Raw genomic sequence first — 14,956 nt, 5'->3', positions numbered from 1 at the left:
TTGAATTCATGAGTGGTAAGATTATGACCTGAGCCAAAGTCAGATGCTTAACTGAGCCACCCAGGTGCCCCAGAACTGCCAATTGTTTTCAGCAGCTACACCATTTTATATTTCTACCAGAAGTATATGAAGGTTCCAATTTTCTGCATCCTTGCTTTATTGTAATTTGTAAAAAATTCATTAAACCTTTGAATCCTTACCACATGCTGGAGACTATGTTAGATGCTATTGAGTTTCAAAAAAAGGCAAGGCAGGATTATAGAAGCTAATAGGTTTTTGGCCTGCTTGGGAGTTAAGATCAACATTTATATCTATACTGGAAGGGGTAAATGTTAAGTACATTAGAAGGCACAAAGTCCTTTGCAGATTTCAGAGGGGATTACTTGTGAGGAAACATTTATTTCTGACTATTAGACTGAGGAACTTAAATCCTATTCTGTAGTTGGTAGGAAGATAAAATTTCTCAGCCAGTGTTGTGATATAATTTGAACCTAGATTTAGGAAGAGAGATCTAGCAGCCAGGAGTAGAGGCTGAGGCAGAGGATGGAAGAGACTAGTAGTGCCTATGAAACCAATTTTCTTATTGGTGAGTAATTGGATCTTGGAGTGACAAATAGAAATGGAAACTGAGGGATGGAATAGACAGCGCTTCAAAACTATTTATATCCATATAGTCTCCCTAGATCTCATCTCCTCTGAAGTTAAGCATCATCTACCAGATACTGATAGTTGCCAAAATTCTGTCTCCAGAACAGACCTTTCTGAGATCCAGACCACATACTTGATGTCTCATATTTAAAAATATATATCTTATGGGGTGCCTTGGTGGCTTAGTTGGTTAAGCATCTGACTTTGGCTCAGGTCATGATCTTGCATTTCGTGGGTTCAAGCCCCGCGTCAGGCTTGCCGCTGTCAACAACGAGCCCTTTTTGGATTCTGTGTCCCCCTCTCTGCCCTTCCCCCACGTGCACTCTCTCTCTGAAAATAAACTTTATATATATAAAATATATATGTAATATATATAATTTTAAATCATAATTTCCCCTCTAATTTAGTCTTGTACAATGTTTTTAAAAAGTTCTAAGAAAATTTTAAGTGATGAAATTTTTCCTTTTCAGAATCTGTCAGTGGTTAAGCAGAAGCCCCTTCAATTACTCACTCTAGAAAAATGGCCACAGCTCCAAAAGGCATCAGCAGAGAACTTTATAAAATTTTATAAAAAATTGCAGAACAAAGTAATTTCATTCCAAAAATGTTGACTAATAAAGAAGATAAAACAAAATGCCCATAGTTCCACCATCCTAATAAAACCATTATTGGCATTTTATCATGTTTCTCTTTAGTCTTTAGCTTTCAGAACAGGAATTTTTTTTTTATCTCACCTCTTTTCTTCTTTTATTTGTTGCCTTTTACTAAACACTCCCATTTGTCATCCATCTTCTCCCGACCACATACTTTGCACATGCGTGTACGGACCACACTTTTGTATAATAACTTTACATCCTAGGTGTGGTGTTTATTGAGGATGGTGGGAATTGTTAAGAGATATATGATAGCTTTAGAATTTTCATACCAGTAGCAAAGCATTGCCAATTAATATTTCTTCTGCAATCACTGTCTCAACTGGGAGTCTGTTACAGAAATTTGGAATTGAGAATTGACTGAAAAGATGGTATATAAGCATCAGTTGGAAGACTGGAGGAACATGCTTACTCGGGTCTGCAAAGGAACTGCTCATGTTTAAAATTGAGGCATTTTTGGGGGGCACCTGGGTGGCTCGGTCGGTTGAGCGTCTGACTTCGGCTCAGGTCATGATCTCACGGTGTGTGAGTTTGAGCCCCGCGTCAGGCTTTGTGCTGATAGCGTGGAGCCTGGAGCCTGCTTTGGATTCTGTGTCTCCCTCCCTCTCTGCCCCTCACCCGCTCACACTCTGTCTCTGTCTCTCAAATAAACATTTTTAAAATTAAAAAAAAAAAAATTGAGGCATTTTTCCTTTGTGTCTAACAGCTTAATAACCTAATGGGTGGTTCATCTCCCTGCCTTGAATTTCACATTCTCTGTGGTTTAAGCCAAAATTCTTTAAGACAAAAAGCATGTAGCAGTTACGTCTTTCCATAAAAACCTATTACATGGACATTACATTTATTACTGGGAGTTGTAGGTATAGACATATATAAAAACAACTCTAGGAGTGCCTGACTGGCTCGGTTGGTGGAGTATGCAAATCTTGGTCTCAGTGTTGTGGGTCTGAGCCCCATGTTGGGTGTAGAGATTACTTTAAAATAAAATCTTAAAAAACAAACAAAAACTGAATTACACTGAAGGAAGATTCAGCATTTTATTCCCTATATTAGCAAATGATATGATGGTCATCTATGTAGTTGTACAAACTAGAAAGGAACCTGTTTCTCCTTTACACCCACTCCCGTATCCCATTAATTATGAAGTCCTGCTTATTTTCCTTCCTAAATACTGTGTGAATTGGCTTCCTTTAATTTGTTTATATTAAATGCTGGTCTTTCCCAGAGTGTGTCTTGCAATCAGTCGTGATTTTAAAAATCTCTAGACTGGGCCACTGAATCAAATCAAGGGATTGTCCTTGAATTAGCTATTCCTTTTGTGCAGTCTGGTCCCAAACTTTAGTTGTGGGCCAAAGTGCTAACCAACCTGTCCCAGCTCACTAACAAGGCACCTCTTTGCTAACCAAGAGCAAATTCCACGCAGAGATTGAGCTTCCTTCACCTCAGACCCTTTTGAAAAGGGGCATTTTCTGATTCACATTTAAGTGTCTTTGGTGTGTGTAACAGTATATACAGGTCTATTTAAGTTTTTTTACTATGCCAGATTCATCATGTAATAGAAATTATCTGGTGTACGATTTTCAAATTTATTAGCATATAAATTGCTCATGATAATTATTTTGCTCATAATATTTCTTAATCTGTTGCATTTTTTGTAACTATAAATTAATTATAAATCATCTCTATTGTTTTACCTTTTTTGCTTCTGTTTCTTTGGTTTGCTTTATTTTAAATTTTTATTTATTTTTGAGAGAGCGCGCATGCATACAACAAGCAGGAGAGGGACAGAGGGGAGGGTACAGAGGATCTGAAGTGGGCTCAGCACTGACAGCAGAGAGCTAGATGCAGGGCTTGAATTCACAAATGTGAGATCATGACCTGAGCTGAAGTTGGATGCTTAACTGGCTGAGCGTTACCCAGGCACCCCTTTTGGTTTGCTTTATTGCTCTTTTTCTTTTTTAAAATTTATTTATTTATTTATTTTGAGAGAGAGTGCGTGCACGCACAAGGAGGGAGGGGTAGAGAGAAGAGACAGAATCCCAACCAGGTTCCACAGAGCCTGATGTGGGGCTCAAACTCATGAACCGTGAGATCATGATCTGAGCCAAGATTAAGAGTCAGATGCTTAACCCTGTGCTACCCAGGCATCCCTTACTGTTCTTTTTCCATCATCTTGATAAAAATGTTTTGTGTCAGTTTGGTTTTAGTCGTGTGTGTGTGTGTGTGTGTGTGTGTGGATGTTTTAAGAAAGAGAGAGTGGAAGCAAGGGAGAGGGGCAAGAGGAGAGGGGGAGAGAGAGAGAGAGAATATCTCAGGTAGGCTCCACATTGAATGTGTAGCCTGATGTGGGGCTCCATTCCATAACTCTGGGATCATGACCTGAGCTGAAATTCAGGGTGAGTCCTTCAACCATCTGAGCCACCCAAGTGCCCCTAGTCTTTTTTTTTTTTTCATTTATTTAAATATTCTTTTTTTTTCCTTGATAGATTTTCTTTATTTTTTCCCATTTTATCTGAACTATTACCAATAAAATTCAGTTATGATATGTTTTCATTAATAGTGTTCTAACATGTTATTTTCTGGTTTAAGAAAAAAAATTCAATACCCTTCATTTTTGAAAAATCATTATTATGGATATAAGTTTTTTGGTTGATGTATGGGTTTTTTGTTTTGTTTTTTTTGTTTTAAAATTTATCTTGTTTATTTGTTGCTGGCTAATGCATTCACATAGTTCAAAGTCCAAAAGGTATACATAGATATACAGAGAAAATATGACCCCCACTTTCCCTTCCCTCAAAGCAGCCCTTGCCAGCATTGGTGGTATAGTGGTGAGCATAGCTGCCTTCCTCAAAGCAGCCCTTATCAGCTTCTTGTGTAGCATTCTGGAAACACTCTGTGGCTAATCAAGCAATAACAAATATATTGTCTAAATTTTTTTCCCCTTTTTTTTTTTTTGGTGGTAAAATAACAAAATTTACCATTTTAAGCCATTAAAAAATTTTTTTTTATGTTTATTCATATTTGAAAGACAGAGACAGAGCACAAGCAGGGGTGGGGCAGAGAGAGAGGGACACACAGAATCTGAAGCAGGCTCCAGGCTCTGAGCTGTCAGCACAGAGCCCGATGCGGGGCTCGAACCCACAAACCGTGAGATCATGACCTGAGCCAAAGTCGGACGCTCAATCGACTGAGCCACCTAAGCACTCCACCTTTTAAGCCATTTTTAAGTGTATGTGGCATTAGGTGAATTGGCATTGAGTACATTCACATTGCTGTGCAACTTTTTTTTTTTTAACACAAATATTGTTTTGTATGTAGTATTTTCAGTATCTTTTCTCTTTTTTTTTTTATTTTATTCTTTAATTTACATCCAAATTAGTTAGCATATAGTGCAACAATGATTTCAGGAGTAGATTCCTTAAATGCCCCTTACCCATTTAGCCCATCCCCCCTCCCACAACCCCTCCGGTAACCCTCTGTTTGTTCTCCATATTTAAGAGTCTCTTATGTTTTGTCCCCCTCCCTGTTTTTATACTATTTTTGCTTTCCTTCCCTTGTGTTCATCTGTTCTGTGTCTTAAAGTCCTCATATGAGTGAAGTCATATTTGTCTTTCTCTGATTAATTTCGCTTAGTATAATGCCCTCCAGTTCATCCACGTAGTTACAAATGGCAAGATTTCATTCTTTTTGATTGCTGAGTAATACTCCAGTGTGTGTGTGTGTGTGTGTGTGTGTGTGTGTGTGTGTGTGTGTGTGTGTGTGCGCGCATCTTTATCCATTCATCCATCGATGGACATTTGGGCTCTTTCCATACTTTGGCTATTGTTGATGGTGCTACTGTAAACATTGGGGTGCATGTGCCCCTTCGAAACAGCATACCTGTATCCCTTGGGTAAATACCTAGTAGTGCCGTTGCTGGGTCGTAGGGTAGTTCTATTTTTAATTTTTTGAGGAGCCTCTGTTTTCCAGAGTGGCTGCACCAGTTTGCATTCCCACCACCAGAGAAAGAGATCCTCTCTCTCCACATCCTAGCTAATACCTGTTGTTGCCTGAGTTGTTAATGTTAGCCATTCTGACAGGTGTGAGGTGGTATCTCGTTGTGGTTTTGATTTGTATTTCCCTGATGATGAGTGATGTTGAGCATTTTTTCATGTGTCGGTTAGCCATCTGGATGTCTTCTTTGGAGAAGTGTCTATTCATGTCTTTTGCCCATTTCTTCACTGGATTATTTGTTTTTTGGGTGTTGAGTTTGATAAGTTCTTTATAGATCTTGGATACTAACCCTTTATCTGATATGTCGTTTACAAATATCTTCTCCCATTCTGTTGGTTGCCTTCTGGTTTTGCTGATTGTTTCCTTCGTTGTGCAAAAGCTTTTTATTTTGATGAGGTCCCAAGAGTTTATTTTTACTTTTGTTTCCCTTGCCTCCAGAGACCTGTTGAGTAAGAAGTTGCTGTGGTCAAGATCAAAGAGGTTTTGCCTGCTTTCTCCTTGAGGATTTTGATGGCTTCCTGTCTTAATTTTAGGTCTTTCATCCATTTTGAATTTATTTTTGTGTATGGTGTAAGAAAGTGGTCCAAGTTCATTTTTCTGCATGTTGCTGTCCAGTTTTCCCAGCACCACTTGCTGAAGAGACTGTCTTTATTCCTTTGGATATTCTTTCCTGCTTTGTCAAAGATTAGTTGGCCATACGTATGTGGGTCCATTTCTGGGTTCTCTATTCTGTTCCATTGATCTGAGTGTCTGTTTTTGTGCCAGTACCATACTGTCTTGATGATTACAGCTTTGTAATACAGCTTGAAGTCCATAAAAAAGTATTCTTTAAGCTTATTTTCCATTAAGTACTGCTCTACCAGTTATACTGAAGATGTATTCATAGTGGTTTTTGTAATTCTGTGTGTTTTGAAATTTTGTCATTGCCTCCTTTCTCCCACAGTAAGAAATCTGACTCCTGTTTTTCCTTAATACTTTTTACTTTTTGATCAATTCCCAGTATGTAACTAAACTCCAGTTACCACCTCCTCCCTTACATTAATTCCTTCCTCACTTCACCCAGGTTACAATACCTGTGCAAAGCATCTTGCTGCATGGAAGTCCTCAACTTGCTTGGCCTTGTCCCTCTGCCGGGATGGCTTCCTTATTCTACTCAGGCTCCTGCACTTTGAATTGGGCTGCCCTCCTACTAGGACTTTTGCCTTACGTTTCCTAACAGGAAACAGCAGGCTCTGACATTCTTCACTGGGCTGCTGCCATACACACATTACCCTGTCTTCCACCCTTCGTGGACACACTTCACATCCTGATTAGGCCCCAGCACCCTGACATGGGCCTCTGCCATAGATCTATAGATCTGACCTTGCTTGACCCCACCTAATGACTTTGGACAGGATCTTTTCAGGAGGGGGAAGGAGAATGGGAACTGCAAAAGAATGTCATTTTCTAAGTTTAATACAGTATGGTTAGAGAACATAGAATGTTTTATTCTTTGGAGACTTCTAGCTAGTATAAGGTCAGTTTTTATGACTTCTATGTGTACTGAAGGAATATATATACTCCGGGTGATTGGGGGGTGTGTGTGTGTGTACGTTATAAATTGCATTCAAATCTTTTTTTCTTAATGTTTGTTTAATTTTGAGAGAGGGAGAGAGAAGTGGGGGAGGGGCAGAGAGAAGGCAAAAGAGAATCCCAAGCAGGCTCTGCACCATCAGTGCATAGCGCAATGCGGAGCTCAAACTCTCGAACCATAAGATCATGACCCAATCTGAAATCAAAAGCTGGATGCTCAGCCAACTGAGCCACCCAGGTGCCGCTGCACGCCCATCTTTTACATAACTTTTTTTTTTTTTTAATATATGAAATTTATTGCCAAAATGGTTTCCATACAACACCCAGTGCTCATCCCAACAGGTGCCCTCCTTAGTACCCATCACCCAATACATAACTTGCTGTATGCTTGTTCTGTTACTACTGTTTCAAGTATTTTAAGTATATAAAAAGTGTAGAGAATGGTGAACACATAGAGATTGGGGAGAGTGGTGCACCTGGAGAGAGCTTAGAAGCTCTGCATACTTTCATCACCTTATGCATATCTTCCAGCTGGCTGTTGATTCATATCCTTTAAGCTGGTAAATTAAAAAAAAAAAGTGTAGAGTGAGTAGTGATGTATGTATCACTCACTTTAAGAAATAAAGTATTACAGATGTAATTAAAGCCATCCAAGTCCTCTTTTTGATTCCTTTCCTTTCCTCACAGAGGTATTTACTGCCCTGAATTTGGTATTTCCTATCCCCGTGAACTTAAAATAGTAGAGCAAGGCTGCCAATTTATTATATGAGAAATATCCTCCAAAACTAGACTTTGTACCAGTGTAGACCAGAGTTGCCTACAGATGCAAGCCTCCTCTTATATCAAAAAATTTTTATCTAGCCCCTGGAAGAATGATGGGAATTTGCCTAAGAAATATTTGTGTTCTCTCTTACAGTATATCGTAAGTCAGAGCCTAAGAGCCTAAGTCTCTCAGTTGATAACTAGGTATCTAAAAATATGTATCATATATCAGGAATACTATGACAGATGTCTTATTTTTAAGGATCAAGCTGTGGTTGGTATTAGTTGATGACTGTGGTAATAAGCAAGTTATATGGCTTTTTTATTACTTAGAGCAAGTTATTCTCATGTACGAGAGAAAATGTTAACTCTAACAAACTCATTAATTTGCATTTCTGAATTACCTTTGATAGCTAATTACAGGTATGGTTATATAAAACAACAGACACTGTTCAGCTGACTTGTCTAAAATCCTTAAAAGAATTATAGCCAGTTATTTTGTTGCTATAGGCGGTGACACATTAAATTAATGTCTAAGTTGGACCTAAAAGTTTTAACTACTACTACCTTTTATTGATTGATCATTTGACTGTGTCTCATTTTAGCAATTATATGTAATAATGATTTTGCCTCTTGTGATACAGTGTTATTTTGCTTTTTCACTTATAGTGATAGATTCCTGTGGCCTTTAAATGATTGAAAAATGATGGAAATGGATCCAAAATAAAAAGTGACTACTCTACTGAAGCAGTAGAAGATTCTTCATAGTACCCTCCAGCTCAGTTCAGTCTTCAGGAGAGGCAGAACAAGTGAAATACAGCAAACTGAAGAGAGAAAAACCTCAGCGTTGGAACTGTTTTACTCCTTAACTACTCCTTAATTTCTTTCCTTCTGCTTGTTTTAATTTTGCTGTGAATTTATAAATAGTGAAGACCAAAGAAATAGAAGATACATTTGGGAGCTTTATATAACAAAGAAATTTGCCTTGAGAGCTGCTATTCTTTAGAGGGAAACATATATCAAGTTCTTGTCTGATTAAAAACAAACAAGATTTCTTATGCCCTTAGATTTTGAATATTAAAACAGATATAAATATCTGCATACTTTTTAGCAGCTGTGTAGGAATAATGAGATTTGTAAATTAAGGACTTTGTCATGTGGATGTTTTGCCCTTAGAATTGATTGTTCAGAAGATCTTTTATAACTCTTTAATGTTATATTTTTGACTATTGCTTTGATGGCATTATTTGCCCACACATGAGTTAACCTGTCTTTCTAGCTATGACCTTGTTATGAACAGTGTTTGCACTCAATGTGCAGATGTCCATGTATTATCTATTTAAACAACATCATAGTGCCGTCACTCAAGGAAGTTGAATGAGGTGAACGTAGACACAGCTCTTTCCCCTTCCCCCCATTTTTTAAATGTAACAAATACTTTTTATGTTCCCCTTCCCCCTTCCCCTTTCCCTTTCCCCTTTTTGGAAACGTGTCAGGAATTAGATAGTTAAAGATGAGCAATTGAGGGGACTGAGAGTGATCCACACAGAGTCTGGCTTCCTTGTGCTTTATCACAAGGCGTGCTGCTGGCCAGCCTATTTAAGCACCCTTTTAACAAGACAACCTCGTGGGAAATCCAGCTGGCAGACTCAAGGAGTTTGGGAAACAGGACCACAGAGGTTACACTCTGGGGTAAATATTCTCCTATATCTAACTTTGGAAGAAGACTGTGTATGTATCTGTATCATGGAAAATACATACTGTTTTCTGGTGTATTTAATTTTGGAGATCTTTAGTGGGATGGTTTAGAGACACCAATGGATCTCTTAGGAAAACTGATGCTTGTGGGTGTTGGAGGAAATTAATGTGAACTAAATATAATAACTTTTTTTGTTGTTTAATGTTTATTTTTGAGAGAGAGAGCGTGAGTTGGGGAGGGGCACAGAGAGAGGGAGACACAGAATCTGAAGCAGGCTCCAGGCTCTGAGCTGTCTGCACAGAGCCTGACACGGGGCTCGAACTCACAAGCTGTGAGGTCATGACCTGAGCCAAAGTCGGACACTTAACCCACTGAGCCACCCAGGCACCCCAAGAATAACTCTTCGAGAGATTGCATCTTCCTTCTCTAGGAAGGTCTTTTCTACTGCTTTTTCACAATTTGCCTGAGTACCTGAAGCAGGTTAATCTTTTCATAAGAATCAGTAGTTTTAAGTAGGTGTTTATTCTTTTTGGTTTTTTCAAACCTTTCGCTATTTGTTTTTAAAATGTTTATTTTTTGAGAGCAAGGAATCCCAAGCTGGCTCCACACTGTCAGTGCAGAGCCCGATGCAGGGCTGAAACTCATAAACCGTGAGATCATGACCTGAGCCAAAACCAAGAATCAGATGCTTAACTGACTGAGCCACCCAGGCACCCCAGGTGTTTATTCTTAAGGTTCTTCTCATAAAACTCAAGAATTCATAACCTTCCAGGTTTATGTCACCTTTTTCTGTTCATGTGTTTTTCATACTCATATATTCATGGACTGCTGCTCCTGTTTAGAATTTTGAGGTATGTCTGATAAGTAGTCTTAGAGAGGCTCAGAGGGTAGGTCTTTTTATAAAGAGAGGATCTTAGAGTAATCAGATTCTTTTGTACATTGGTATCCAGGTCTTGCAAGCATAAGTGATTAGAGTTTTCTCATTTTCAGATCCTGGCCATGAGGTTGGATGCCTCACCTTGCTGAAAAGAGACACTGGACCTAAATGGCGCAGCATGACTTTGTTCCTGCTTGGCTAAATTTCTCAACACCACAGTCAGCTAAGGTACTGTTCTTCATTCCTATAGTAACTTTCCAAATAACAGTTTTATCCCCAACTTGTTGACAGCCTCTCTTTTACAGTCTAAGTGTTTTTTGTATATTCAGCCTTGCCTGAGGGTTTAAAGTGTGTTTTCATCAGCTTACCACATTTCTTTTAATAGGATATAAATAATTAGGCAGTCTAAGTCAGTCAGTGTGTGCCCTGCCACTGCCAAGTGTGTCTCCCCACCCACCCCCCATTTTTCATTACATGCTAAGCTTTTCTCATGTGGCACACAAGATTTCCTGGATTAGGTGCACTACACTTTGGAACTAAAACATATTTGCTTACCTATTATTTAGGTACAAAGGGGCAGGGGTAAAGGGGAAATGTTTTTTGGGGGAAATGGACCTTTGGAATGAATGTATATTTGTGTATAGTAACAGATGAGAAGGAAAAGGGAGAGGCATTGATTGACTACTATGTGGATCTCAGATTAAATCTTAGAAATTTTCTTTTAGGGGCACCTGGGCAGCTCAGTTGGCTCAGCATCCAACTTCAGGTCAGGTTATGATCTCACAATTTGTGAGTTTGAGCCCTGCCTTGGGCTTGCTGCTGTCAGTGCAGAGCCTGCTTCAACTTTTCTGTCCCCCTCTCTCTGCCACTCCCCTGCTCACACTCTCTCTCCCAAAAATAAATATTAAAAAAATAGAAACTGTTTTAGAGATAATAATCTGCTTAACGATTTCAGGGGAAAATGTGTGTTGAATTAGGAATAAAGACAAATGAGAACAGCCAGTTCATATGAAGTAAAGTAGTCCTAGTCACAGTACACAGAAGAACAGCCTAAATTATTGATAAAAGAAACCTTTGGGAAGTTAATAAACTTAAAAATGCTTCCCAAGGAGGGACAAAGTTGATTGGTAATCTCAAAAAAAAAAAAAAAAAAAAAAAAAAAAGGCCCATCTTCCCTATTTTTAAATGTGATTTTTGGGACAGATACTCCTTATCTGCCTAGACCCACAACCTTTTTCTCTGAACTTCATTTTGAATTGCCCTTTTGGAATTCCCAAGATCTCATAATTGGCATAATTTTGACCCAAACCTTGGGGATGGTGGGTCTGAGGGAGTAGGTGTGAGATCCAGGAAAGCATTTAAAAGTATGTAGATCTTATCTGCAAAGATAATCTAGCACAGTGAAGTAAGTAAAAAGAATTGGGAAATATGGTTTGATTATTGCCAATAAAGTTACAATAAACAAAGTTGTGTAGCATTGGCATAAGCATAGACATAAAGCAATGGAATAGAATATTCAGAAATTGTCCTATAGGTATAGTCAGTTGATTTTTTTACTAAAATGCCAAGGTAATTTAATGTAGAAGTGATAGTCTTTTTAGGAAATGGTTCTAGAACTGGATATAAATATGGGTGGGGGGGAGTGAGAACCTTGACTTCAACCTTCATATCACACACAAAAATTAGCTTGAAGTGGATAATAACCTAATTTAAAGAGCTAAAAACCATAAAACTTCTGGAAGAAAGGAGAAAAATCTTTGTAACCCATTAGAATTGGCTAAAATAAGCAATACTAACAATACCAAGTGTTGGTGAGGATATTAATAATAAGAAAATAAATGCAAAGATATCTGTGCCCCAACCTGTAGTTTTCCTCTAAGCCTTTGTCAAATGTATCCATATTTTTCACAACTTCTTAGACTTTGTTCTCTCATTGGAAACTAAAGAATGTTCTAGAATAAAATTATTTGGAATAGGGAGGGAAATGAGAGTTCATCTGTATTTCTCAAACTGCTTCCTTTTCATGATGTAACCGCAAAGACTTATTTTCCCTGACCTCTTTCTTCATGTGTAAATGAGTAAAATGAGAATGATGCCAAATTATAGTACTGTTATGAATATTAAGTGACATTCAGAACTAAATGTTTTATAAAACTATAAAAACTGTGTAGGTGTTAATGGCCTCAAGGTGATGTGGTATTTAAACCATTTCTTTCTCTCCAATCCTAGAATAACTTACAGAAGTAATAAAGCTGTTTAGGATTTAAAAATAATTGTTTTAATGTTTATTTTTGAGACAGAGCATGAGTGGGGGAGGGCAGAGAGAGAGGGAGACACAGAATCCGAAGCAGGCTCCAGACTCTGAGCAGTCAGCACAGAGCCCGAAGCAGCTCTCGAACTCGCAAACCATGAGATCATGACCTGTGCCAAAGTCGGACACTTAACCAACTGAACCACCCAGGTGCCCTGAGAATTTTTGAAAGCAAGCATCTTTTCCTTTCCTGTTGCAATATTAACTTAATATCTTTAAGTGTAAAGTTGGAGGTCTTATTTATGGATATCAACAGGGTTTTTGTTCGCTCTCTCATGCAAATAAATGAGTATCTCTCCCCTTCTGGAATATAGAAAATGAGTTAATGATTGAGTATGTAACCTAGGACTTCTCTAACTCATGGGCCTATAGTAACCTTATTATGGCCCGTATGCTCATAATGGGGTTTCTGCCAGTGTTACTTGTTTTCTAAAAGGCTGATGCGAAACCTAAGATACTGAGATTGATATCTTAACTGTTTGCTTCTCTATACTTTATCATCTTAGTCACCTACAGCCACCTTCGAAAAACACGGAGAACACCTACCCCGAGGAGACCGTAGATTTGGAGTAAGCCGTCGTCGACATAATTCCTCTGATGGCTTTTTTAACAATGGACCTCTACGAACTACAGGAGGTAAGCCATGCCCAACTTCCATGACTATATTTAAACTACTCAGAGCAAGCCCACATTGAGGGATGCAAGTCTGTCCATAATCTTGAAATGATGATGTTTTTTAAACATATTTTTCAATTAGATCTCCTATTGTCATTATTCAGTTACATTGGCTTTCTAACATTCTTGTGTTCTCCTATGTCATTTATTTATTTGGAAGATTTCATATAGAAATTACATCAAAGAAAAAGATGTATTTTGTGATTTCTTTTTTGTGGGCTTAATCTTTTATTTATTTGTTTATTATTTTTTGAGGGAGGGAGAGAGCAAGTGGAGGAGGGGCAGAGAGGGAGATAGAGGATCTCAAGCAGGCTCCATACTGTTAGTGCAGAGCCCGATGCAGGGCTCCATCCCACGAACTGTGAGATTATGACCTGAGCCGAAATCAAGAGTCAGATGCTTAACTGACTGAGCCACCAAGGTGCCCCTTAATCTTTTATTTTTATTTTAAAAGATCCCCTAAAGTGCTTTTGGTAGTACTGTAAATCAGATCAGGAACCAAAAATGTAATGTGTTACTTTTCCTTACTATTCCAGATTCCTGGCACCAGCCCTCCCTGTTCCGCCACGATTCTGTGGACTCTGGTGTCTCTAAGGGAACATATGCTGGAATCACAGGGAATCTATCTGGTTGGCATGGCTCCTCCCGAGGTCATGATGGCATGAGCCAGCGTAGTGGGGGTGGCACAGGGAACCATCGCCACTGGAATGGCAGCTTCCACTCCCGGAAAGGCTGTGCCTTTCAGGAGAAGCCACCTACAGAGATTAGAGAAGAAAAGAAAGAAGACAAGGTGGAAAAATTACAATTCGAAGAGGAAGACTTTGTAAGTATCAAAGTGTAGATGTTTAATTAAAACCTAACAAATAATGCCATAAATATAAGACCCTGTTAATAATAAGAATATTGAAGAAATTGCTAAAAAAGGAAGTCCCTAAATTTAGATTTTTATTGTTTTTAGATGGAGTTGATTAGTATGAAGATAATGACCAAAATTCCTTTTTTTGTTTTGTTTTTTTTTTTAATGACCAAAATTCCTGTGTAACTTTTGGCACATCATCATGTTTTTCATCTTTATGCCTTTGAAACTTTAAAAAGTTCTTAATTTCCTTTGTTTTATAAGGTTTAACATTCAAAATTCAGTATTCAAATTATGTAAAAATGGTCTTGCATGTTAAATTGTCTTTCTCCAGTTATCGTAAGAGGTCTTTTTCTCTTGATTTTTCCCTCTTATATAAAATAATTGTGATGTTATAAATATGCAGTTGTGAGTATTTAAGCCCCTTCCTATATATAAGTAAAACTTTGCTATTGTGTGTTGAATTAATATGCCTTTTGGCCTTTCAACCTAAAGTAGAGTTTTTAGTGTGCCTTAAAAAAAAAGTCGAGTATATTTTATTTAACAAAATATATCTAAATTATTAACATTTTAATATGTAATTGATATCTTTAAATTATTGAGATAATTTATGTTATTTTTTGTACTGGATCTTCAAGATCCTTTGTGTATCCTCTACTTGTTTGTAGTATAATCTCAGTATAAATGACACACTTCCTGAATGCTCAACAACTACATGTAGGTAGTGGCTACCATATTGAACAGCGCAGCTCTAGTTATTTATTTATTTTTATAATTTATCTTTTTGAGAGAGAGAAAGTGCAAGTGGAGAGGGGCAGAGAGACAGAGAGGGAAAATCCTAAGCAGGCTCTACAGTGACAGTGTGACAGTCTAACACAGGGCTCAAACCCATGAACCATGTGATCGTGAC

General features: G+C 38.1%; 1 protein-coding gene across 5 annotated transcripts in view; it reads left to right on the top strand.

The window, feature by feature from the left end:
- GPBP1L1 (GC-rich promoter binding protein 1 like 1) overlaps positions 1-14,956 on the top strand; it is a 67,803-nt gene that overhangs the window by 21,669 nt on the left and 31,178 nt on the right. For 4 of the 5 annotated variants that reach the window (XM_011284643.4, XM_011284642.4, XM_011284644.4 and 1 more), the window contains exons 2-5: positions 8,298-9,320; positions 10,318-10,432; positions 13,022-13,151; positions 13,727-14,013. In XM_011284643.4, coding sequence (XP_011282945.2) covers positions 10,373-10,432; positions 13,022-13,151; positions 13,727-14,013 — 477 coding nt within the window. In that variant the 5' untranslated portion in view covers positions 8,298-9,320; positions 10,318-10,372. Of the gene's footprint in view, positions 1-8,297; positions 9,321-10,022; positions 10,047-10,317; positions 10,433-13,021; positions 13,152-13,726; positions 14,014-14,956 lie in introns of those variants that run through there. The other variant, XM_019836913.3, reaches the window with a different exon arrangement.

The sequence above is a fragment of the Felis catus genome, chromosome C1, assembly GCF_018350175.1.
Source record: "Felis catus isolate Fca126 chromosome C1, F.catus_Fca126_mat1.0, whole genome shotgun sequence".
In the NCBI taxonomy this organism is placed as follows: domain Eukaryota; kingdom Metazoa; phylum Chordata; class Mammalia; order Carnivora; family Felidae; genus Felis; species Felis catus.
The sequence above is the reverse complement of the archived record's forward strand: the minus strand, read 5'-3'. Positions and strand labels throughout refer to the sequence as shown.